Consider the following 25,964-nt stretch of genomic DNA (forward strand, 5'->3'; position numbering starts at 1 on the left):
TTAAAATCTTTTTAATGTCACATGTAGCTAAAGCAGTATGTAGAATAAATAATTTTATATGCTTGTACTGCAGTATGGAAGAAGGTCTCAAATCAATAACCTAAGCTTCCCACTTCAGAAACTAGAAAAGGGCAAAAAAAAAAAAAAAACCAAACAAGCAAAGAAATAATAAACATAACGGCAAAAACCAATGAAATTAAAAACAGAGAAACAGAGAAAAACCAATATGAGCAAAACAGTAGTTCTTTGAAAAGATCAATAAAACTGGTAAAACTCTAACAAGAATGGCAAACAAAAAAAGAGAAAACATACCTAATCAGTAGTGAGAATGAAAGGAGAGATACTCTATGGATCCCACAGATGTTAAAGAAGGGAAAGGCATTTTAACAGGTTAAGTAACTGCCTGGGACACCTGCATCCCTTAGAGTGCCTGATCATGTCTCAGCTATTCCAAGCTTTCTATCTGGATTCCTGCTAACGTCCTAGGAGGCAGAAAATATGGCACAGGAGGTCACGTGATACATTTTGAGCCACTTTCCACTTCTGGCGGAAGCCGCTATCCAGGCCGATTGACAAGGCCAGAGAGAATTCTGTTCTATAGAACTCTGTAGTTGTATGTAATATAAATTCACTGTCTCTGTGTCTGTAAAAAAAAAAAAAAGAAAAGAAAAGAAAAGAAAAAGAAAAAGAAAGAAAATATGGCACAAGTACCTGAGTTCCTGCCATCTGACTTCAGCCTGGCCTATCCCTTGGCCGTTGCAGCCCTTTGGAGAGTGAACCAGCTGATGGAAGATACCTCTCCCTCCCTGTCTCTTCCTCTTTTGCTGTCACTCTACCTCTCAAATAAGTAATTAAATAAACATAAAAGAACAACTAACTCTACACAGAGAAACTGGGTAATCTGTATTGACAAATTTGGTACTACAAATGGTGAAAGGGTAACTGAGGCGTAGCAACAACAAATCTACAATGTAAATTAAACAACATAGATGAAATGTACCAAGTACCAAAATTCATCCAAAAGGAAACATAATCTGAATAGTTTTGACTATTAAGAAAACTGAATTCATAAATTGTCCAAAGAAACTTCCATGCCCATACAGTTTCATTGGAGAAGTCTACCAAACATTTAATTAAGTACAGTTAACCCTCCTTATCCATAAGTTTCACAAAATTACTATTAGAAATACTGTCTTTGCAAACTGATACAACACAAGTAAACTTCCATTTGCACCAAGATCTTATCAAGTTCCAATTTGTAAAACAGCCTCCTATACTGTACTATATACAAACATCATTCAAAATCAATAAAGAAAGTGTTAAACTAATGTTAGGGTCTCACAAAGGTTTCAAAACACAATTATCTAAAAAGAAACCATTTAATAAGAAAAACTTTTTAATAACTTTTGTTAATAATTGCACTGAAGTATTAAAACCAAAATGAGTGTTCCCAAAAAACAGAAATGTCAAGCAAGTAAGTCTGGGAAAACTCAGTGGCTAGGCCACCAAGGGTAACAAGGGGTAAAATGGACGGCAGGGGTAACACTGTTCCAAGCAGGAAAATCAGTATATACTTTAACATAAAGAGGTTCTCTGAAAGACACAGAATTATAGGAATCAACAGTTCTAAGTTGCAATTTTCTTCATTCACTTTAACCAAAGCTACTACCAGGTAACTCTTATTTGTACTATAATCTTAAGTTATCTGATATCAATTGAGAAAGCTTTGAAAACATAATCGCCACTAAAAAATTTCCCTGCATGGGGCTCAATCCCTAAAATTCTATTCCCTGCAGAATATTCTACACCTTTTTCATAAAAATTGTTCACTTGGTCACAGTTACATCTCTCAACACCTTGGGAAACATCAGTTATTTTCCTCCAACAGGATGCTGCCCCCAGCTGTAACTACAGAATTTGAGAACTAGCTTCCCTGTATGATGTTACACAAGAGAACTCACGACCATCTGTAAATAAAAAGTTGCCAATGTGAAAGTAACTCAGCTACAAATTAACAAAATACTTCTACAATTTGGAGTGTGTGCTCTTGTGAATTTCTATTTGAACTCACTGTCTTCTGTTTAATATAGATGACACACACCTCTAGAATGGCAGTCACAGATGCTTCATCAATCCTCACATAGCTGATATTTTTAAAGTCAATCCAAGTCAAATTCTAATCAAATATGATGAAAATCCATCTAACTCTAAGTAGAAACTTCTGGATGTCTGCATTGTTGCTATCTCACCTCCTGCAGATCGCTGGCCTAATGTCACCTGACACAGACCCTCCCAGACCATGGGTAAAACAATCTCAACACAATCCTCGTACCAGCTTTAATCTTCCTTATGGCATTTTTACCACCTGACATACCCTATCGCAGCATGTGTGTATCTTTAACAGATCTTTTCCCACTGAAAATAGACCCCTATAAAAGCAAGTACTTTAACTGAGCTGTTAAATATATAATAAACTGTTTCATATATAATAAAACAATCAATTTATAGAATTTCAAGCTTTTAATATATTAAAACTAAAGCTAAAATTGGTAAAATGCAATAGTCTCTATTCTTAAGACAACATGAAATAAAGACATTTGAGACATGAAACTAGTTAATCTAGTGGTCTAAATATCGCAGATATCTCTTCCTTCCCTTTCTGTGGGGAGCAACTCGGACTAGACTAAGTTACTGGAATTAAGACTTATTCTATGCATCTGCTCTCCCACAATATGGCGCTGGGAGAGGAGGAAACAGCTTCTACGCAGCTGCCTCTTGCCAACTTGAGTGATGACCTCCAGGAGCTGATCCTGCTCCTGATTGGAGGAGAGCAGCGTGCTCCGCGTGTGGGTAGCAGAGTTGGGATTGGCGGAAGAGGACTATAAAGGAGGAGAGAGACAACATGCACCAGGAACATCTATCTGAAGGAACACCTGTGCAGCCCCCGAGAGAGCCGGCCGGCGGTGTGCCGCTCCCCCGCGGAAGTGGGGAAAAGTGGCAGGGGGAACCGCCCTTCCACGGAGGTGGAAGGGACGGTAGCCAACCCGGGAAGAACCAGCAGCAAACCCGGGGAGGGCCGAGCAGACAAAAGAACAGCGCAGGGTCCTGTGTCGTTCCTCCACGAAGACGGGGAGTGACATAATGGTGCCGTGACTCGGATATGGACTGTGGGAAAGAAGTTAGGATTGAAAGCGAAAGTGAAAGCTTTCATAGACTCGGATGCGGACTATGGCAGGGAAGCTAGGAGATTGAAAGCGAAAGTGAAACCTGGAGGAGGCTTGGACTCGGATACGGACTGTGGGAAAGAAGTTAGGATTTAAAGTGAAAGCAAGAAGAAACTTAGACTCAGATACGGACTGCAGGTTGAAAGTGAAAGTGAAACCTGTAAGAAACTTAGACTTGGATACGGACTGTGGGGAGAGGCCAGGAGAAATGAGGGAGGAATATTGTTGGAAGAAAACTTAGGGAAACATACCAGGTAGAAAAAAATGTTAGGGAGGATGAAGCCGCGAGTGCAGGCTGAAGCGGAGACGTAAGCTATCTTGGGATTCTTCAAGTCAGCCCCGGGAGCAAAAGGCGAAAATCTGGAACCAGAGGCAGAGACATGGGCCGCCAGGTTGGAATTCGCCAGGTTAGTCCGGGGAACTTAGATTGAATACCGGTGGCGGAGACGTAAGCTACGCTGTGTGATTCGCGGAAGCTGCCGCGCGCAGAGAGAGCGCGCAGGGCATGAACAGGGAGAGCGCACAGGGGCGCTAATAGAACGCGGGGCTAGCGCGAAGGCCGTGGTGCGGGCGCGGAGACCGCGGAGTGCGCGCACGAAGCCGGGAAGCTGAGCAGAGCCGGGAACCCGCCGCAGGGCGGGCGCCGGGAGGCCGCGCAGATGAGAGAAGCGCGGGCTGAAGCTGCGCAGAGCCGTGAAGCAGCCTCGGGGCGAGGCGCCGAGAAGTAGCCTCGGGGCGGGTGCCGGGAAGCCGCAGGGATAAGAGAAACAGAAGTTTAGAAGTAAAATGAGAGAAATAGGAATGCTGGTAGATAGAAGTAAAATAGGAGAAATAGGAATGCCCGGAGATAGAGAAATAGAGAAAAATAAGGCCTCCCCACAACACGCACGGCAATAAGAGAGCTTGGATTCGGTCTGCCTAATTAGTAAGGCAATAAGCACCAGCAGGCAGTTCGACCAGAGTATGAGCTGCAGGTCACCGAAGATAGGCACGTTATCAACACCAATAAGTCTCCCCACAATACGGCAATGAGAAGGCTTGGATTCGGTTTGCCTGATTGGTAGGGCTTGTAAGCACCTGCAGGCAGTTCTAGCAGAGCAGAGCATGCGCTGCAGGGCACCAAACACAGGCACGCATCAGCGCCTAAAAACCTCCTCACAACATGGCGAAGAGAGGACCCGGATTCGGTTTGCCTGATTGGTAGGGCTTGTAAGCACCTGTGGGCAACTCTAGCAAGCAGAGCAGAGTGTGTGTCGCGGGGCACCGAAGACAGGCACGTATCAACGCCAAAAATAAAAAGAAAGGGGGATCTGTGGGGAGCAACTCGGACTAGACTAAGTTACTGGAATTAAGACTTATTCTATGCATCTGCTCTCCCACAATATGGCGCTGGGAGAGGAGGAAACAGCTTCTACGCAGCTGCCTCTTGCCAACTGAGTGATGACCTCCAGGAGCTGATCCTGCTCCTGATTGGAGGAGAGCAGTGTGCTCCGCGTGTGGGTAGCAGAGTTGGGATTGGCGGAAGAGAGGAGAGAGACAACATGCACCAGGAACATCTAAGGGGAACATCTATATGAAGGAACACCTGTGCAGCCCCCGAGAGAGCCGGCCGGCGGTGTGCCGCTCCCCCGCGGAAGTGGGGAAAAGTGGCAGGGGGAACCGCCCTTCCACGGAGGTGGAAGGGACGGTAGCCAACCCGGGAAGAACCAGCAGCAAACCCGGGGAGGGCCGAGCAGACAAAAGAACAGCGCAGGGTCCTGTGTCGTTCCTCCACGAAGACGGGGAGTGACACCTTTCCTCCTTCCTCCAGTATAAGGTCACCCTTCTTGACTATAAGGACATTTTCATAAAAAAGCTTAGACTGACTGATGGTTAGAATGTGAGTTCAGACACCTACATCCCATATTAAAGCACCTGGATTCCACAGCCAGCTCTGGCTCCCGACTTTAGCTTCCTGCTAGTGCAGTCCCAGAGAGGCAGCAGTGATAGCTCAAGTAACTGCATTCATGAAATTCACAACGGAGACTTGGGTTGAGTCTCCAGCTCCCAGTTTCAACCCAGTCCAGTCCTGGCTATTGCAGGCATTTACAGAATGAACTGGTGGATGAAAGTGCACCTGAACTCACTCACTCTCTTTCCCTACATCCTTCTCAAATAAATAACTTTTTTAAAGTATCACAGCACTTAAAACCAACCAAAAACAAATTATAGCATGAAAGAACAAAAAAGAAAGCAACAAAAATATGGCCCTCGATATATTCACCCAGCTATTAGTAGACAAGCTTCATAAAATACTCACTAAATATAACTTAAAATACATCAGGCAGCCTTAATTAGCAGACTAATTGGCTCAGGAGGTCTGTCTTACAAAGAAAAGAAAATGCTAAAGGCTAAAGAGAAAACCATTCAATTCAAATGAAAAGTGTCTCTCATTTATCCCAGACATGTATACCAACTAAATCATTTATCCCAGACATGTATACCAACTAAATTTGCTCCTCTAAGGTCCCAGGTTCAAAGTCTGAATCTACACTTAGCTGCACATTAGAAACTGACGTGACTTTTTCTTTTTTTTACTTTAAATTAATTTCTTTGGGGGACAGGACACCACCCTTGTATTAAATTAACAGAAATCAGAGGTTTTTTATTTTTTCATACTCATTATGCTACGAATTCATATGACAAACGTTCTAGCCGCTTACGCTCCCTCCCACTGGTTCTGACAAAGTGAGCTCCTCCGGGTGAAGCAGGCTGGCTTTCAGTTGAACCCAGTTACCTTTCTCTTTGGCTTCCTACCTGACAATTTTTCTCCACCTGTTTCAGGCAGGTATCTCAACTCTTAAAGAGCACTTAGTACATTCAACACAGACATTGGCAAGAATCTTGCCCTTGCTTAAAACAATGTCAATAGCGGCTGGCACTGTAGCATAGTGGGTTAAGCTGCCACCTGCAGTGCCGGCATCCCAGATGGGCGCCAGTTCCAGTCCTGGCTGCTCCACTTCCAATCCAGCTCTCTGCTATCGCCTGGGAAAGCAGTAGAAGATGGCCCCAGTGCTTGGGCCCCTGCACCCATGTGGGAGACCCAGAAGAAGCTTCTGGCTCCTGGCTTCATATTGGCCCAGCTCCAATTGTGACAGCCATTTGGGGAGTGAACCAGCAGATGGAAGACTTCTCTCTCTCTCTGCCTATGCCTTGGCCTCTCTGTAAATCTGCCTTTCAAATAAATATATATTTAAAAAAGAAAGGGTTCCAATAGCATGCTGGGTAACACTGCAGACTCTTCAGTTTGGCCACAGTAACATGTATAGAGCATTGCTTGGTGAACAGTACCCGTCCATGCCCTTGATGTCTACAATAACATCTTTCTTGTAGATTCCCAAGTGGGGGGCCAAAAGGACAGCTCCATGTTTTCTAAAATGCCTGCAGCACATGTATTAGGTGCCTTTCCTCTATTCCTTTGTGTTCATCACGTGGGCAAATTTCCGGAAGATGGCAGTTGCAATGAAGAAACTGGGGTGACTTTAAGAAAAATAAATGACACATATAGGCTCTATTCCAAATCATTTAAGTCAGAATATTGAAGCTCAAGCAGACTATTTTTCAAAAGCTCCCTCTCATGATTCTGAAGACAAATCAAGGTTCAGTACCACCACCTTCTGCCATTTCCTCAATCTTCTCTTTCTCTCCTACTTCATAAGTCAAAGTATAAGCACATCAACAAAAGATTTAAATTGCTGATACCGACAATAAATTTCAAAGACATCCCATCTTGCCCAAACTAAAATATATATCACTTTGTCTAAAAAGTAAGAATATTTACCTCACTTGAAAGATTTCTGGTGCCAGAGCTGTGACATAGTAGGTTAAGCCTCTACCCGCTGTGCCAGCATCCCATATGGGCCCTGGTTCTAGTCCCAGCTGCTGCTCTTCCAATCCAGCTCTCTGCTAATGGCCTGGGAAAGCAGTGGAAGATGGCCCAAAGGCTTGGGCCCCTCCACCTACATGGGAGATGCTGAAGAAACTCCAAGCTCCTGCTTAGCATCAGCCCAGCTCCAGCCCTTGTGGTCATTTGGGAAGCGAACCAGCAGATGGAAGATCTCTCAATTTCTGACTCTCTCCCTCTCTGTAACTCTGCCTTTCAAGTAAAATAAATCTTAAAAAAAAAAAAAATTCCTAAGTCTCAAACTGGATCACAATTACTTCTATTTAGTTTTTTTAATTTTTGCTTATTTTTTTTTCATTTGAAAGATCTTCAATCCACTGGTTCACCCCACAAGTGCCTGCCACAGCCAGGATCCTAGAACTCCACACAGGTCTCTCACATGGCTGAGGACTGAAGTACTCAAGCCATCACCTGCCACCTCCCAGGTTACACATCAGCAGGAAGCTGGAATCAGAAGCAAAAGCAGAATTTTAACTGCTATAACAAATGCCCACCTCAATTACTTCTTTTTAGGAACACTGTCACAGTCACAGTTTTTTTGTTTAGAAAATATTTAATATAAATTTTGAAACAGACTGTTAATAAATCAATTACTTTATTCTTTTTGTTACTCACACCTCTTTTATCTCTCTCTTCTTTGTGTGTGTGTGATTTGTATCTTTCCTATACCAAAGAAGTTAAACATTTTTATATCCCTTGCATTTGAAGGGCTAAAGTTTACAAAGGATTTCTACACTCATTGTCTTATTAGATAAAGTAGTCTGGGCTACTTTTATTTGCTTGCTTTAAAGATGGTAAGCCAGGGGCCGGTGCTGTGGTGCGGTAGGTTAATCCTCTGAATGCAGCGCCAGCATCCCATATGGGTGCCACTTCTAGTCCTGGCTGCTCCTCTTCCAACCTAGCTCTCTGCTATAGCCTGGGAAACAGTGGAGGATGACCCAAGCAATTGGGCCCCTGTACCTCCATAGGAGACTGGGAAGGCAATCCTGGCTCCTAGTTTTGGATCCACATAGCTCTGGCCCTTGTGGCTATTTGCATGGGAGATCCGAAGAAGCTCCTGGCTCCTGGCTTCAGATCGACCCAGCTCCAGCAGTTGCATTCAATTAGGGAGTGAACCAGTGGATGGAAGACCTCTCTCGACCTCTCTCTCTCTCTCTCTCTGCCTCTCCTTCTCTCTTTCAAATAAATAAATAAATTTTTGAATGAATGAATGAGCATTAATCAAACACAAAGACAAAAAGAACAAGGGAAAAAAAGATGACAGCAACAAAATTTTGGAAGTGAGAAGGCATGTGGAATATTAACTAACTTGTTTTCACTACCCCTCCAAGAGTCTCAAAGCTAAATCAGCAGCGAAGAAGGCTGAAAGCATACAAGTACATGTTGTATTTTTCAAATACAGATAGAGAAGTCTAAAATTAAAATTACTTGAAAGCGTTTTTTAAATATTTATTTATTTATTTGAAAAGCAGAGTTACAGAGAGGCAGAAGCAGACAGAGTCTAGAGAGTCTTCAGTCTGCTGGTTCACTCCCCAGATGGCCACAACGGCCGGAGCTGGGCCAATCCAAAGCCAGGAGCCAGGAGCTTCTTCTGGGTCTCCCACGTGGTGCAAGGGCCCAAGGACTTGGGCCATCTTCTACTGCTTTCTCAGGCCATGGCAGAGAACTGGATCGGAAGTGGAGCAGCTGGAACTCGAATCAGCACCCATACGGGATGCCGGCACTGCAGGCTGCGGCTTTACCCACTACACCACGGCGCCAGCCCCTGAAAGTATTTTTTTCCAGTGTTTCTCCATTAACTACAACCAAGCTCCTTTAATAGGACCCTATTTTTTTTTCCAGTTCAAACCGGGAACTCTTGTGCCTAAAAATATGGAACCACAGCCTAGAAGGACCATGTCCAAGATCCTCAGGCTGTCTCACTGCTCCCCTCTCCGTGCCTTACATGCACTCTAATACGAAACTCTTGGTAGCAAACATTAATACTGCGTATTCAGGCTTTTCTCTTGCTTACACCATTCCCTCTACACCACTAACTCCAACCCTTTGAGGTCCCACATCTTCTACAGAGCTTTTCCAAACTGGTGCAGGAGGTGGGCAGAGGGGGATCTCAACCTTAGCTTGCTTATTATCCCCACTTGACAGACACTTGTTGAACTGATTTATATGATTTTAAAACACCAATAGAAAAAGTGCCATTTACTGAGAGCTTAAGGTAGGCCTACAAGGATCAGCTTATCTAATCTTTCCAATAGCCCAATGAATTACGATCCAATTATGACAGCATAGAAAGGTTAAGTATCTTGCCCAACATCACAACTAATGTGTAGTAAACCAGAGACTGAAACTTAATGGTCTGGATCCAGAGTCATTGCATTACAACCACTAGCCTGGGCTTTCTTTATAAATGCCAATGGCTTCCAAATCTGTATTGCCAATTGTTCAAGCCTCAACCCTGAATTTCCAAATGCCTTCCAGACATCTCAGGCATTTTTAGAGAATTTCAAAATTAACACAACTGAAGTCATTATTTCCTTCTCCCTTCCCAGTCTTTTCCAGCAAAAGTTAGTTACCATATATTCTTGTATTATCTAATTGGGTTAATAACCATTATTCATTCAGTTACCTAAAGTGGGAATAGAAGTGTAATTTCAACCTTGTCAATTCTTCTCACCACTCACATTCACCAAAATGCATCGTTTCTATGTCTCAAACTACCTTACATAAGGGCTCTCATCGCTTCCTCCATCACGGCATCAGCTCCAAATTTTACTGAACACTTAATTCATTTCATAACCCATGACAGCTTCTACTACTGACATCAAGTGCAAACTTCTTGAAAGAACATGTTGTGTATGTTCTTGTCCTTGCTTATCTCTCAGCTTCAACACGAACCATGCACCCTAAATACCAACCTCACTCTGTTCCTTAAATTCACCATGTTTTTTTGTTAAAGATTTATTTATTTATTTGAAAGTCAGAGTTACACAGAGAGAGAAGTTGAGGCAAAGAGAGAGAGAGAGAGAGAGAGAGAAAGGTCTTCACAGAAGACCTGGTTCCATCCGCTGGTTAACTCCCCAGTTGGCCACTTTGGATCAGTAGCACTGATCCAAAGTCAGGAGCCAGGATCCTCTTCCAGGTCTGCCACGCAGGTGAAGGGACCCAAGGACTTGGGCCATCCACTGCTTTCCCAGGCCACAGCAGAGAGCTGGATTGGAAGAGCAGCAGCCGGATCTTGAACCAGCGCCCATATGGGATGCCAACCCTGCAGGCAGCAGCTTATCCCACTGCGCCACAGCGCTGGCCCCAAATTCACCATGTCTTTAAAGTCCAACATGTCTATGCACAAACACTCTGACTTATGATGATCATCCCATATCACTCCCTTCCCACGATCTCCATCTTTCAAAATCGATCACAAATGCTACCTCCTTTAAGAAGGTAGTGTGGGGAGCAACCCGGACTAGACTAAGTTACTGGAATTAAGACTTATTCTATGCATCTGCTCTCCCACAATATGGCGCTGGGAGAGGAGGAAACAGCTTCTACGCAGCTGCCTCTTGCCAACTTGAGTGATGACCTCCAGGAGCTGATCCTGCTCCTGATTGGAGGAGAGCAGCGTACTCGGCGTGTGGGCAGCCGAGTTGGGATTGGCGGAAGAGGACTATAAAGGAGGAGAGAGACAACATGCACCAGGAACATCTAAGGGGAACATCTATATGAAGGAACACCTGTGTAGCCCCCGAGAGAGCCGGCCGGCGGTGTGCCGCTCCCCTGCGGAAGTGGGGAATGTGGCAGGGGGAACCGCCCTTACACGGAGGTGGAAGGGACGGCAGCCAACCCGGGAAGAACCAGCAGCAAACCCGGGAAGGGCCGAGCAGACAAAAGAACAGCGCAGGGTCCTGTGTCGTTCCTCCACGAAGAGGGGGAGCGACAGGTAGTCACATGGTATTCTGCACATCTATTTTACAATACTTATGACATTATGCTAAAATGGCTTACCTAAAAACACCATGTACCATGTATTCCAAGGCAAAATGTTACTTTATTGTGTGCTCCCAGTGCCTAGTTCAGTAAATTTGTGAATGAATACCAATCAATCAGCTCTTCACATCACCTTCCTGTTAACAATTTTAAGTCCAAAATCAATTATAGTTTGTACTTTCTTTGTAATGCAAAAAGTATTGCTCTTGTAATTATGTCTACTACAGTGTACCCAGCTCCATTCCCACATACATGAAAAACCAGAATATCATGATTTCAATACAGTATCCGTGCAAAAACAACTACACTCAGCAATCTTTTAAGTAGCCCTGCTATCACAAAAATTTAATATGAAAACAAAATCAAGCAAAAGAAATTCAAAGAGTACTTTGAAGATACAATGCACTATTCCAGATATTTACATATAGTTCATTTTGATTCCCACAGCACTCATGAAGTAGATACTACTTATTATCCTCATCTTACAGAGGATCTTCCAAGCTAAAAAGAAACAAGACTGTTTGGCTCCAGAATCTAAGCTCTTACACTGCCTCCTACAAAGTCTAAAACTACTAAAACAAAGACTAACAACAATTCCGTTATAATGAAAACTACCTTTGAGCACACAACAGGGAAACCTGGGCAGTAAATATAAACATTATACTAAACACACAGGATCTTAAAAACATAGCAAAACATTAACAGGTCTTGTTATAAATTTACCATAATTATCGAAAAATATTTTTATAATCAAAAAGCAAACTTTTGACATAAACAAGGTCATCAGCTAACATCACTAAAGTCAGTCAACTGAAACAGAACCAAAGTACATATTCAACAGCTCAAAAAGATTCCACTGAATTAAGTTTATTTATTTATTTATTTTTATTTATTGTAAAGGAAGTGAGGTGGAAGAAGTATGTCTATCTGTTGGCTCACTCCACAAACGCCCACAACAGCTCAGCTGGGCCTAACCAAGGACGGGGACCCAGAACTCAACTCCTATTTGGGTGGCAGAGACTCAAGTACTTGAGCCATCATCTGCTGCCTCCCAAGATGCTCATCAGCAAGAAACTGGATCCAAAGCAGGGCGGACATAAAAACCCAGGCACTGACGTGGCACATGGGCATCCCAATCAACATCTTGTTAAATTTATTTGAAAGAGCTACAGAGAATGGGAGAGACAGAGAAAGATTTTCCATCCTCTAGTTCAATCCCCAAATGGCCACAACTGCTAGGGCTGGGCCAGGCTGAAGCCAAGTGCCACAGGCTTCTTCCTGGTCTCCCAACATACTTGGGCCACCTTCCATTGCTTTCCCAGGCACATTAGCAGGGAGCGGGATTGAAGTGGAGCAGCCAGGATTCAAACCGGCACCCAAATGGGATCCCAGCATCCCCCTTCCCCCGACCCCAGCGACATCTTAACTGCTGTGCCAAATGTCCGCCCAAGGTAAATTTTCTCTAAAAATTCACAAGCATCCAGAACAATGACTGTTTTCCAGGGCTACTGAAATCCCAATTTTGTACCATATTTATTATATCCCAAAGAGTTAGAGGAGGAAGGCTGAATGTAAAGTTAGTCAGGAAACAGGAACCATTTACAAATTCTATCACTGGGAGACTTTGTATTTTACCCCTCCCCAAAATGATTTCATTCAAAATATTTATTTCTTGAGGACCACATGGGCTTTAAGACTTCTTAGAGCAGGTAACTATGGGCTTTACATTTGATTAGAAACTATTATATCAGAGGAAAAAAAAATAAAACCACCTAACACTAAATTTCACTAAAGGTAGAGTAGAATATAAACTTTTTATTTATGACTATGGTACAAATTTCTCAAAGTCAGTATTTACACAGGATAAGAGGAAATGATTCATAAAGAAATATAAAACTGCCTAAAAATTCTAGTAGCTTTTTCCTTTTTTTTTTTTTTACATGACGTATATCTGAAATCCAATTCAGAAACTGAAAACGTGACTGGTCCTATGCATAAACAACAGCCAATGATTAATATCCATATACATACATTTTCATTTAATTATGATACACAAAAGGGTAATACAAAAAGGTCATGGAAAAACAAAAAAATACATTTATTTTAGTGCAAAATTTTTTGAAATCCATTCATAGTTTTTTCAAGACATGCACCTTCCATGAATACATGTTTGTATTACACAAACATCCCTACATACATGGAACTAGTAATACAACACTCTTGACTTCATTCGGACATCTATTTTCTTTGTAATATTTGGCCATGCCAGCATACTAAAAGATATATGTGCAAATATATTTTATTTTTCCATCTACATTTGAATGGTATCTGTCCTCTTCAAGTAGTAAGTGAATTTTTTTTTTTTGACAGGCAGAGTGGACAGTGAGAGAGAGAGACAGAGAGAAAGGTCTTCCTTTTGCCCTTGGTTCACCCTCCAGTGGCCACTGTGGCCTGCGTGCTGCAGCCAGCGCACCGTGCTGCAGCCAGCGCACCGCGCTGATCCGAAGCCAGGAGCCAGGTGCTTATCCTGGTTTCCCGTGGGGTGCAGGGCCCAAGCACTTGGGCCATCCTCTACTGCACTCCCTGGCCACAGCAGAGAGCTGGCCTGGAAGAGGGGCAACCGGGACAGAATCCAGTGCCCCAACCAGGACTAGAACCTGGTGTGCCGGCGCCACAGGCAGAGGACTAGCCTATTGAGCCGTGGCGCTGGCTAGTAAGTGAATTTTTTAAGTAATAATGAAGAGCATGTCAATACTAAGCACCCGGGGGCATGTGCTGTGGTGCAGCTGGCTAAGCCATGGCCTGCAGCACCAGCATCTCATATGGGCACTGGTTCACATTTCAGCTGCTCCACTTCCAATCCAGTTTCCTGCGAATGCACCTGTGAAAGCAGAGAGGATGGCCCAATTCCCTGGGCCCCTATACCTACAGGGGAGAACTGGAAGAAGCTCTTGGCTCCTGGTTCTAGCCTGGCCCAGCCCGTCATTGCAGTTTTTTGTGGAGCAAACCAGCAAATGTAAGATCTCTGTCTCTCCTTTTCTCTCTGCAACTCTGCCATTCAAATAAATAAATCTTAGAAAAAATATATATATATATTTTTAAGCACCCAAGAGACTCAAGAATTAACATTCACTAAGTATCTGCCATACATTTGTCATGCACTGTGAGACACTTTTAATGTGTTCAACCACTTAATCATCACAACCATCTATTAAATATTAATCGTAATTCACAGATGAGGAAACTGAGGTTCAGGAAGTTTAACCAGTGAGTTAGCAAATGAGCAAAACTGCAAAATTCAGGACTACCTAATACATAAACAGCCTACTCTCTCTTCACATACCGTCAAAAAAAAAAAAAAAAGCTTTTAAAAAAAGTAAAACACATCGATTTGGAGGACTCTTTCAGCAATTAAATAAATAAGACAACACCTTAACAATCCCTCAATCTTAGAACTAAGCACTGGATGGGTTCTATAAGATGACTGAAAGGAGTAAATCAGAAAAAAAAAATCTAAGAAATTCAGATTTCAGGTTAAGATCAAAAGACATATAGAGAATATAAGAAAGCTACTCAAACAGTACTTTATACTTTCTGTTTCTGTGTGGGTGCAAACTGTTGAAATCTTTACTTAGTATATACTAAATTGATCTTTTGTACATAAAAATAATTGAAAATGAATCTTGATGTGAATGGGATGGGAGAGGGAGTAGGAGATGGGATGGTTGCGGGTGGGAGGGAGGTTATGGGGGGAAAAAGCTGCTATAATCCAAAAGTTATACTTTGGAAATTTATATTTATTAAATAAAAGTTAAAAAAATTTTAAAAAAGAATATAAGAAAGCTTTAAATAAAAAAATGAAAAAAAAAAAAACAAATCACTAACAGGAAATTCCAAGTAAATAAGAGGAACTTTTTTGGGGCACTTATTGGTAAATACAGTGTTCTAAACACTCTAAGTATTAATACATAATTCTCACAATTAGTACAATTATCATAATTATTCTGCAAATGGAGAAACGCACAGAAATATTAAGTAATTCAGTCAAGGCTACAGTAAGCTTAAAGCAAAACAGAGATTGGGATCTTAACCCAAGCCACCTATCCTGAGAACCATGCACATTCCTGGATATTAGATGAAACTGCATGAACAAAGGATACCTAGGAAAGGAACATACTTAATAACATGAAAAATATTGTTAAGTTGTACATATGGATTTTTTTATTTTTAAGACCCAAAGTCAGCAAACAACATAAAAAAGATACAAATGAGATTATGAAAAGCTGTTCAAGATCATTTGTAATTAGGGAATAACAAATTAAAACGACGAGACACCACAACACACCTATTAGAATGGCCGAAATCCCGAACACTGGCACATCCAAATGCTGGGAAGGATGGAGTCCAGACACCCTCACTTAATGCTGCTGGGGATACAAAATGGCACAGCCACCCTGGAAAACAGTGTGGCAGGTTCTTACAAAAGTAAGCATACTCTTACCACACAATCTAGCAATCAAGTTCCTGCATATTTACTCAAAACTTCTGTCCACACAAAAACCTGCACATAGGGGCCAGCGCTGGGGCGTAGTAGGCTAAGCCTCGGCCTGCAACCCCAGTGTCCCATATGGACCAGTTTGTGTATAGACTGCTCACTCCTCTTCTGATCCAGCTCTCTGTTGGTGGCCTGGGAAAGCAGCGAAGGATGGCCCAAGTCCTTGGGCCTCTGCACCCATGTTCAGGACCAGAGGAAGCTCCTGGCTCCTGGCTTCAGATCGGCCCAGCTTTGGCCACTGCAACCATTTGGGAAGTGAACCAGTGATGGAAGACCTCTCTGTCTCTCCCTCTCTCTGGAATGCTGCCTCTCAAATAAATAAATAAATCTCTTTAAAAAAAAAAAAAAAAAACTGCACACAAATGTTTATAGCAGCTTTATTCAAAACTGCCAAAAGCCACCAAGATGTGAATGGACAAATTGCTGTACACCCAGACAATGGAGTATTATTCAGCACTCAGATGAGCTATGGAGACAGCACTAAGGCTCATCAGGTTAAGCTGCCACCTGCATCTCACACAGTACTGGTTCAAGACCCAGCTACTCAACTTCTGATCCAGCTCCCTGCTAATGTGCCTGGGAAGGCAGTGGAAGATGGCGCAAGTGCTAGGGCCCCTGCACCCACATCAGAAAAGCCCTGAGTTCCACATTCCTGGTTTTGCCCTGGCCCAACCACAGTTGTTTCAGTCATTTGGGGAATGAACCAGAGGGTGGAAGATCCCTCTCTTGTAATCTCCTGCTCTCTTTAACACTGCCTTGGAAAGAAATAAATCAATCTTTAAAAAAAAAAATAAGAAAGAAATGAGCTACCAAGCCATGAAAAGACATGGAAGAACTTTGAATGCATATTACAAAGTTTAAAAAGCCAATCTGAAAAGTACACATACTGTTTGATTTTTTTTTTTTTTTTTTTTTTTTTTTTTTTTTTTTGGACAGGCAGTTAGATAGTGAGAGAGAGAGAGAGAGAGAGAAAGGTCTTCCTTCCGTTGGTTCACCCCCCAAATGGCCGCTACAGCCGGCGCGCCGATCTGAAGCCAGGAGCCAGGTGCTTCCTCCTGGTCTCCCATGCTGGTGCAGGGCCCAAGCACTTGGGCCATCCTCCACTGCACTCCCGGGCCACAGCAGAGAGCTGGACTGGAAGAAGAGCAACTGGGACAGAATCCGGCGCCCCAACCGGGACTAGAACCCGGAGTGCCAGTGCTGCAGGCAGAGGATTAGCCTAGTGAGCCGCGGTGCCAGCCATACTGTTTGATTCTAATTATGACATTATGAAAAAGTCAAAAGTATGAAGACAATAAAAAGATTCAGTGGGGGTGGGGGTAAGTAGACAGAGGATTAAGGCATTAAAATTATTCTGCACGCATAATAGTAAAATGATGAATACACGTAATTATACATTTGTCCAACAGAATGGATATCACAAAAGTGATGTCCAATGTGGACCATACACTTTAGGGATAATGATTATTAATGTAGCCCTCATCAGTGAAAAACTGCACTGAGATGTCAGATGTGGGTTGAGGGGGCGATACTGTCTTAAGTGTGGGGACAGGATATATAGAAGTCTACTTACTGCTCAATTTTGCTACAAAGCCAAAACTGCTCTAAAAATATTCTTTAAAAAGTCAAGGAACATCTCTATTTAGTAATCAGTATGTGAGAAATCATCCATGTAACTTACTCATTGATTTACATACAACGATTTGGGGAGTGAACCACATGATGGAAGACCTCCCTCTCTCTCTCTTCCTCTCTCTCTCTCTGTGCCTCTGCCTCTCTCTGTAACTCTGCCTTTCAAATAAATAAATAAATCTTTAAAAATAGCTCAAGATAGCAGAAAATATACCAAAAATGGTATGCTGCCAAATTACCAAACCAACAAATATAAAACAGCACATGCTTCAAGGTTCCTCTAGTCTGACTAGAGGAAGTTGGTGTTTTACAAAAAAGAACAAAACTACTGTAGTTAAAAAAGAAAATCAAGAGGCCAGCATTGTGTCACAGGCAGTAAAGCCACTGCCTACAATGCCAGCATCCCATATGGACATCAGTTCGAGTTCCAGCTGCTCCATTTCCAATCCTAGGAAAGTAGTGGAAGATGGCCCAATTCCTTGGGCCCAGGTTCCCAAGTTGGAGACCCAGAAGAAGCTCCTGGCTCCTGGCTGGTTCAGTCCCCACTGTTGGGGCCATTTGGAGAGTGAACGAGTGGAAGATCAATCCCATGAACGAGCGGAAGATCAATCCTTCTCTGTCTCTCTTCTAATTCTTTCAATTAAAAAATAAATCTTAAAAAACAGAAAATGAGCCAGTTGCATACAACAAAACACAACAGGGAGATAACACTAGTGAGATCGCTGAAGGCCAGAACATGAAGGTCACTGAATACCGCCATGTTAAGCAGTCAGCTCAGTGCCTCAGACATCTAGATACTAACAGGGAGCAAGTACTTGCCTGACACGTGTATACACAGGCAGCTCTTCATCTAACTCAGATGCAGGTAATTTAAAGACATATGCTTGGGGCCGGTACTGTGGCTCAGTGGGTTAACACCCTGGCCTGAGGTGCCGATATCCCACGTGGGCACCCGTTCTGGTCCTGGCTGTTCCACTTCTGATCCAGCTCTCTGTTGTAGCCTGGGAAAGGCAGTGGAGGATGACTCAAGTCCTTGGGCTCCTACACCCACATGGGAGTCCCAGATGAAGCTCCTGGCTCCTGGCTTTGGATCGGCACAGCTCTGGCCGTTGCAGCCATCTGGGGAGTGAGCCATCAGACAGAAGATATCTCTCTCTCTATCTCTCTCTCTCTCTCTCCCTCTCCCTCTCTGCCTCTCTGCCTCTCCTCTCTCTGTGTAACTCTGACTTATAAATAAATAAATAAATAAATAAATAAATAAATAAATAAATAAAAAAGGGGGCCGGTGCTGTGGCTCAGCGGGTTAAAGCCCTGGCCTGAAGCGCCAGCATCCCATATGGGCGTCAGTTCTAGTCCCAGCTGCTCCTCTTCCAATCCAGCTCTTCTATGGCCTGGGAAAGCAGCAGAAGATGGCCCAAATCCTTGGGCCCTTGCACCTGCGTGGGAGACCTGGAAGAAGCTCCTGGCTCCTGGCTTTGGATCGGCATTGCAGCCATCTGGGGAGTAAACCAGCGGATGGAAGACCTTTCTCTCTGTCTCTACCTCTCTCTGTAACTTTCTTTCGAATAAAATAAAATTTAAAAAAAAAAGATATATGCTATTAAACACAGTTTTAAAATTCACCACCTTTGCCCCTAACTGAATGCATACACAGGAAGTCCTCTTTCCATACTTCAATTTCCAATCTACATCAACAGGCTAACCATAACCCTATATACTGAACTCTATGCATCCATAACAATATTACTCCATCACTCAATAAAACTCAATATGACTACCCTAGTCTTTATCCCCTCAGACAAAGGTAGAAAGGAAGGTGCCTTACTGCCCTTTAACTGGGAAGAGGGGTGATGTTAAAGCCATGATCACCACAGGCATCTTCTCCCTACTCTATTCATAGGCATGTCACTCTGTGCTAACCATTAAGAGTAAAGTTATTAAATAGCTAACTATCCCAAGTAAAACACAAGTGCAATATTCCTTCTCCAATCATCTGAATAAATTATATACATGGGACCCTATACAACCACTGGTAATTATTATTAATGATAAACTTCAATTCTCATACAAAAAGTGCTTCAGAATTTATTCATGGTTACCTTCGCATTTTTGCTGTAATCCTTTTATTCTGTTCAACATAAACACTTTTACATATTTCTAATTGCATAATCCTCATTCATGGACTTCTGCAATTTTATCCAATTCCATACTTTGTTGATTAACTAATATCCCCCAACACACATCAACTAAGTTATTCCAGATTTTACCTTTACATTCATATTATGCTCCTAAAACCCTTCTCTTTATATTTCTTTAATGATTTATTTATTTTATTTGAAAGGCAGAGTTACAGAGAGAGAGAGAGAGAGAAAGATTTTTCCATCCACTGGTCCACTCCCCAGATGGCCACAAAGGCAGGGCCTGGGCCAGGCAGAAGCCAGGAGCTTCTCTGAGTCTCATGGGTGCAGGGGCCCAAGGACTTGGGCCATCTTCCACTGCTTTCCCAGGCACATTAGCAGGGGACTGCATCAGAAGTGAAGCAGCCAGGATTCAAACCGGCACCCAAATGGGATGCTGAGACTGGCAGCTTTACCCTCCAAGCCATAAAGGCAGCCTCAAAACCCTTTAAAAAAAGGAAAGATTCATTTATTTGAGAGGCAGTGGCAGAGAGAGAGAAAGAGAGCTCTTCCATCTACTGGTTCACTTCCCTAATGGCCACTGTGGCTGAGCTGAGCCAGATCGAAGCCAGGAGCTTTCGGGTCTCCCACGACGGTGCAGGGACCCAAGGACTTGGGCCATTTTCTACTGCTTTCCCAGGCCATAGCAGAGAGCTGGATCAGAAGTGGAGCAGCTGGGACTCACATAGGCACCCATATGGGATGCCAGCACTGCAGGTGGTGACTTTACTAACTACAGCACAGCGCAGACCCCACAACCGTTTTCTTTACTAACCTACCATTAAAGCAAGAGCTAGTATTTTCTTCCCTTCCATGTCCAGGCATATAAATACAAACATATGTCCAACTGCCCCAACCATTCTGACAAACTTTAACATATATTCCTGTTCTCACATATGGCCTCCAGGCATTAACGCACCTCATGAACTCCTCTAAGACACATATTTTTCTTAACATGACTTTCTGCAGATGATCGAGGACATACACTCCGATAGCACTTATTCTACCATAAAACTCACAAAAAGCAATAATGGACATTAAGGACACAAAAATATACTAAAAAATGTAGGGGCTGGGGGGCCAGTGCCATGGCTCACTTGGTTAATCCTCCGCCTGCGGCGCCGGCATCCCATATGGGCACCAGGTTCTAGTCCCGGTTGCTCCTCTTCCAGTCCAGCTCTCTGCTGTGGCCTGGGAGGGCAGCGGAGGATAGCCCAAGTGCTTGGACCCTGCACCCACATGGGAGACCAGGAAGAAGCACTTGGCTCCTGGTTTTGGATGGGCGCAGCGCCAGCCAAAGCAGCCATTTGGGGAGTGAACCAATGGAAGGAAGACCTTTCTCTCTGTCTCTCTCTCTCACTAACTCTACCTGTCAAATTAAAAAAAAAAAAAAATGTAGGGGCTGGCACTGTGATGCAGGTTAGAGCCTGGGCCTGCAGTGCCAGCATTCCATCGCAGCACCAGTTTGAGTCCCAGCTGTTCTATTTCTGATCCAGTTCCCTGCTAATGCACTAGGGAAAGCAGCAGAAGGTGGCCCAAGCCCTTGGGCCCCTGCACCCATAGCAGAGACTGGGATGAAGCTTCTGGATCTTGGCTTTAGACTGGCCCAGCTCTGGCCATTGTGGCCATTTGGGGAGTGAACCAGCAGATGGAGGACCTCTCTTTCTCTCTCTGTAACTCTGCCTTTCAAATAAATAAAATAAATCTTAAAAAAAAAAAAAAAAGAATGTATGAAAATAATAAAATCAGGGCCAGCGCCGTGGCTCACTTGGCTAATCCTCTGCCCACGGCGCCAGCACCCCAGGTTCTAGTCCTGGTTGGGGAGCCAGGTACTAGTCCTGATTGCTCCTCTTCCAGTCCAGCTCTCTGCTGGGGCCCGGGAGGACAGCGGAGGATGGCCCAAGTCCTTGGGCCCCTGCACCTGCATGGGAGACCGGGAAGTACCCAGCTCCTGGCTTCGGATCGGTGCAGCACTGGCTGTAGCAGCCATTAGGGGAGTGAACCAATGGAAGGAAGACCTTTCTCTCTGTCTGTCTAGCTCTGCCTGGCAAAAAAAAAAAAAAAAGAAAAAAAAAAAAAGAAAGAAAGAAAGAAAGAAAACAAAATCAAAGATAATGGGGGGGTGGGCTGCGGGAATTGGAAACCCACGAAGGACACAGAAGGTTTCAATTCTGTGATGTACTTCCTAAGCAGAGCTGGGATACATGACAGTTCACTATAATTACTCTTTACACTTTTTTCATATTTGAAGTACTTCTAAGTCACTTTTAAAAAGAAATATCCAGTTACTAATGAGCATCTCCATTTCATACACAGTGACAGTTATGCCCAAGTCACAGTAACTGATCACTGGGACAGCTGGACACCTCTCCTGTTAGTTACCTAAGCCAAGAAAAGAAGAAATTATAAGCCCACCACCCACAAGTTTTTCTGAGATACTGCTTAGATATATTATAAGGTTGTATCCTCTAAGTATACACAATCCACCTCTTTCACAACTCTCACATCAACAAAAATCTGGTACCACTTAGTCTTATAAATAAATTCTTTATAACTCACACATCAAAAGTTTCCTTATTTGTCGCTGCTAAAATACAAGTGAACTGGTAAATCACATAACTACCTGTATCTGGCTGAACGCAGACACCTGTATACATTTAGATCTCTGTGCATGAGTCTAACTCACATCCTGTAACATCCAAATTAAGCCGCTCATCATTTAACCGCAAAGGAAATTGTCATCTCTGCCAAAGGTAACTTAGCCAGGGGATTCCAAAACACTCCAGCCCGTCAGTGGGCGTTCACCTCATGCATTCTAAAAGTCCCATCCCCGGTCCAACGTTTACACTACCCACCGAAGTGCCGGCCTCCAATGGTGAGACGCTGGCATACCTGCAGACCCCAATTTTCGGCTCGCTATGGCCAAACAAGAATGGAGGCCCTTAAGTTTCACCTAATTACGAACCCAAGATCACACACCGCCAGTCCAGCCGGGGAAACGGAAGGTGGAAGTCCGGGCTGGGGGACCAGTCTAGTCTCCAAGAGTCCGCCAGAGCCCCACAGCCCAGGCAGCCGGCCCGCCTACTTCTCTCCCCACCCCCATGCAGGCCCACCCCACCCCCACCCGGGCGCGAAGCCTGCGGTCGGTCCCCGCACCTGCGGGACCCACGGACCGGCCGCCCCGCCACTTCTCTTCAGGAAGGAAAGGCCGACTCGGACGTTCCCCGCCCCTTGCCTCCGGCCACCAACCTCTCCCGCCGGGACCCACCCACCCCTCCGAGCCTTCCGCGCTCCTCCAGCAGAGCGCTGGGCCAACACCTTGTCCACCACCTCACCCGGGGGCCTGGCCTTCTCCGCGGCGAGCTCCGTGCCCTCCTCACCTCTCCCAGAGGACCGCGCCACACCGGACGCTCGAGGTCCGAAAGGCAACTCCCACCGCTCCCCAACTCGCCAGGCTTCCCTTCCCAGCTGCGGCCACCCGAAGGGCCAAGTCCCAAGATCCCCATCCATGAGCTTCCGGGCCTCCGTTCGCCTCCGGCCCGAACCCCCAGCCCTACCCGGCCGCTCCCCCGCCTCTGGAGGCACGGCCCGATAGCCGGCCCGGCTCCTCCCGCGGCGGTCCCAGCCCCCGCCCGGCGTGCGGCACACTCACCGCTGAGCGCCGAGGCCTGCAGGGTGGCCCCCGAGGTGCCGTCGATGACTTTGATGGTCCCGCGGCTGGTGACGGCCAGGATGGCGTTGAGCGCCGGGTGGTAGGAGAGGCTGTGCAGCCCGTCGGCGTCGCAGCGCATGCAGCCGTCCCGCAGCACCAGCCACTCTGAGACCCCGGCCGCTCCCGCTCCCGCTCCCGCCCCCGCCGCCGCCGCCACCGAGGAGCAGCCCGGGCCCGAGGCCGCCGCAGCCGCAGCCGCCATCTTCCGGCCTGCGCTCTGCACAATCACACTGGGAAGCGGCTCAGTGACAGTCCCGGGAGGTGCAGCACCACCACCAGTCACCATCCGGGGCCAGGGGGCAAGCGGAGCGCGTTAGCCGGAAGTGAAGTCAGGCGCCCGCACGCACGCGAAACGTCGGCCGCCCGGCCGGAGGGGCCAAGCTCGCCGGGAGCGGGCGGGGGAGGGGGAGTAGGAGCGAAGGGGGCGGGGCCGGGGGCGGGGGCGGGAGGCGCGCGGGTGGAGCATGCGCGGGAGGACTCGCGCGTGCCACGCGCCGCTGGTCCGGCCAGCTCTGCGTCCGCAACGTCCCAGTTTCTTCCTGCGAGCCCAGGGAGTGGCCGCTGGCCGAGTTCCACGCCGCTCCTCGAGAGGGCGGGGGAGGGGAGGAGGGGCGGGCTGGGCTCCCCGCGTTTCCGCTAGGCGGGACCCCAGCTCGGGCGGCTGCGCTGGTGCGCCTTGAGGCCCTCTGCAGCGGTTCCAGCTGTGCCCGGCCGTTCCCAGCCCGCGCGGGGCGCCTGCCCGCCCGTGGCCGGAAACAGACCTCGGGGTCCGGGGCCCGACTCCAAGAAGGAACCCGACACCCTTCCTCAGCTCGTGCCAGTTACGGCGCCTGCGCTTCCCCTCTCCAAATCTTTGTGTATATCAAAAGTGCCCGAGAAGAGGTGACGAGGGCACAGAGTTTGGTTTCTCCGTCCACAGTCCAAGTCATTCGAATTACGTGGATTGTGTGCGTGTGCGTGTGTGTGGACTAGAAAGGACTCCCAGAAAACATTTTTTGAAACAACTGTTAAATTCAGAGTTAGTTGCAAATATAGTACAGATTTCCAAACCACCTGACCAGTCCTCCTCAGAGATTGCACAGGGAGGTCCAACTTACCCTTCACCCAGTTTCCCTCAACAGTTGCATACTGAGTGAATTTAGTACAACAGCAAAAGCAGGGTTCTGACATTTGTATGATAGGTGTATATTTCATTGTTTCAGCATGTGTAGATTCTAGCGCAGTCATGAAAATGCAGAACTGGATGTTTTGGGGACATTATCTTGGAAAGGCCTGATTTCCTCTTTAAAACCGAATCAAAGTGCTGTTATGAGGATTCAGAATCACTGCACTGGCAGGCATTTTGCCACAATGCTTAAAGTCCTGCTTAGGGCACCTGCATCCCAAATCGGGAGTACCCGGGTTCAAGTCCAGCCCCACCCACCATTCCAGCTTCCTGCCATTGCACTCCCTAGGCTCAAGTCATTGTGTTCTTACCATCAACGTGAAAGGCCTGGCTTGATTTCATGTTGCAGGCATTTGAGGATTAAATCTACAGATGGGAGCACTTGTGTGCTCGCTCGCACTCTCTATCTCGCAAATAAATAAATTTTAAAAAGGAAAAATATTCAGGGGGTGTTGAAATCTATGATTAGCAAGGGATTGGTCCTCAGTATATAAGGTCATACTAAAAATGATCCATAATGAAGAAGGAGATGGACAAGGGAATGGGAGGTGGGATGGGAGCGGGGTGGGGGAAGAACCACTATATTCCTAAAGTTGTATCTATGTAAAAATGCATTCATTAAATTAAAAAAAAAGTGAGAAAAAATATTCAGGGGGACCAGTGTTGTGGCACGGCAGATTCCCCCACCGCTTCCAGTCATCCCTTATCTCCCGCATCAGAGCACCAGCTCTCTACTGCTGAGCCAGCTCCCTGCTGATGTCCCTGGGAAAGCAGCAGAAGCTGGAACTTGTGCTCCTGCTACCCATGTGGGAGACCCAGTTGGTGTTCCAGGCTCTTGGCTTAAACATGACCCAGCCCCAGCCATTGCAGCCATTTGGGGAGTGAACAAGCAGACAGAATCTCTCTCTCTCGCTCTCTCTCTCTCTCTCTCTTCTCTCCCTCTCTCCTTCTCTCTCTTGTCACTTTCCCCTTCAAATAAATAATAAATCTTTCAAAAAAGTTTTTTTCCCTCCTACTATCCCTTTAGCCAAGTCTTTCTTTAATCCAAAGACTCTCCTCTAAAACAGTCCTGCAGCACAAATCAAGCCTCCCATCTTACTAAGGGAAAACAAACTAAACCTGGACCCTGAATCTAAATCAAATGTACTTTCATGCTTCTCTGGATTGAGTAGAATTGAGCAAATTTTCAGTTAGCCTGTGTTCCTTTTTTGATTGAGAAAAATATTTCTTTTCTCTATAAATTTAGATTGCTTTCACCTGTAAACTGACATTTTCCAAAGCTCCTTAGCCAGAAGAGTTTCTGGAAATATTTCCATAGTCAAAGAAATTTGGGAAACAACTCCTCCTATATTTCTCCTCTTAGGAGGTTTCTAATATACAATAGCATTTCAGAAGCTCTCAGATCTTGTATAATAAAGAATCCTATTTCACCTCCTTTAACCAGCATCTCACAAGCTCACATGACCCCAGAATCCTGCACAAGTGTGTGTGAGTGTGTCTTTTTGTTTGAGGACTCCTTGAGACCTCAAAGATGGCAGGTAAGAGGTTAAGGACCCAGGTTCCAGTTCCTTG

The 25,964-nt window shown here is 45.2% G+C and overlaps 2 protein-coding genes across 17 annotated transcripts in view; one reads left to right on the plus strand and one right to left on the minus strand.

The window, feature by feature from the left end:
• BIRC6 (baculoviral IAP repeat containing 6) overlaps positions 1 to 23,955 on the minus strand; it is a 255,140-nt gene extending 231,185 nt beyond the window's left edge. For 8 of the 16 annotated variants that reach the window (XM_089326563.1, XM_089326561.1, XM_089326560.1 and 5 more), the window contains exon 1: positions 23,168 to 23,617. In XM_089326563.1, the coding sequence (XP_089182689.1) occupies positions 23,168 to 23,513 (346 nt within the window). In that variant the 5' untranslated portion in view covers positions 23,514 to 23,617. Of the gene's footprint in view, positions 1 to 23,167 lie in introns of all 16 variants that reach the window. The other 8 variants (XM_089326564.1, XM_008254565.5, XM_089326562.1 and 5 more) reach the window with 5 other exon arrangements.
• Positions 1 to 25,964, plus strand: part of MEMO1 (mediator of cell motility 1) — a 652,780-nt gene that overhangs the window by 220,925 nt on the left and 405,891 nt on the right. The window lies entirely within an intron of this gene.

This window comes from Oryctolagus cuniculus, chromosome 2 (assembly GCF_051225735.1).
Source record: "Oryctolagus cuniculus isolate XC-2025 breed Fujian yellow rabbit chromosome 2, ASM5122573v1, whole genome shotgun sequence".
NCBI classification, from domain to species: Eukaryota; Metazoa; Chordata; class Mammalia; order Lagomorpha; family Leporidae; genus Oryctolagus; species Oryctolagus cuniculus.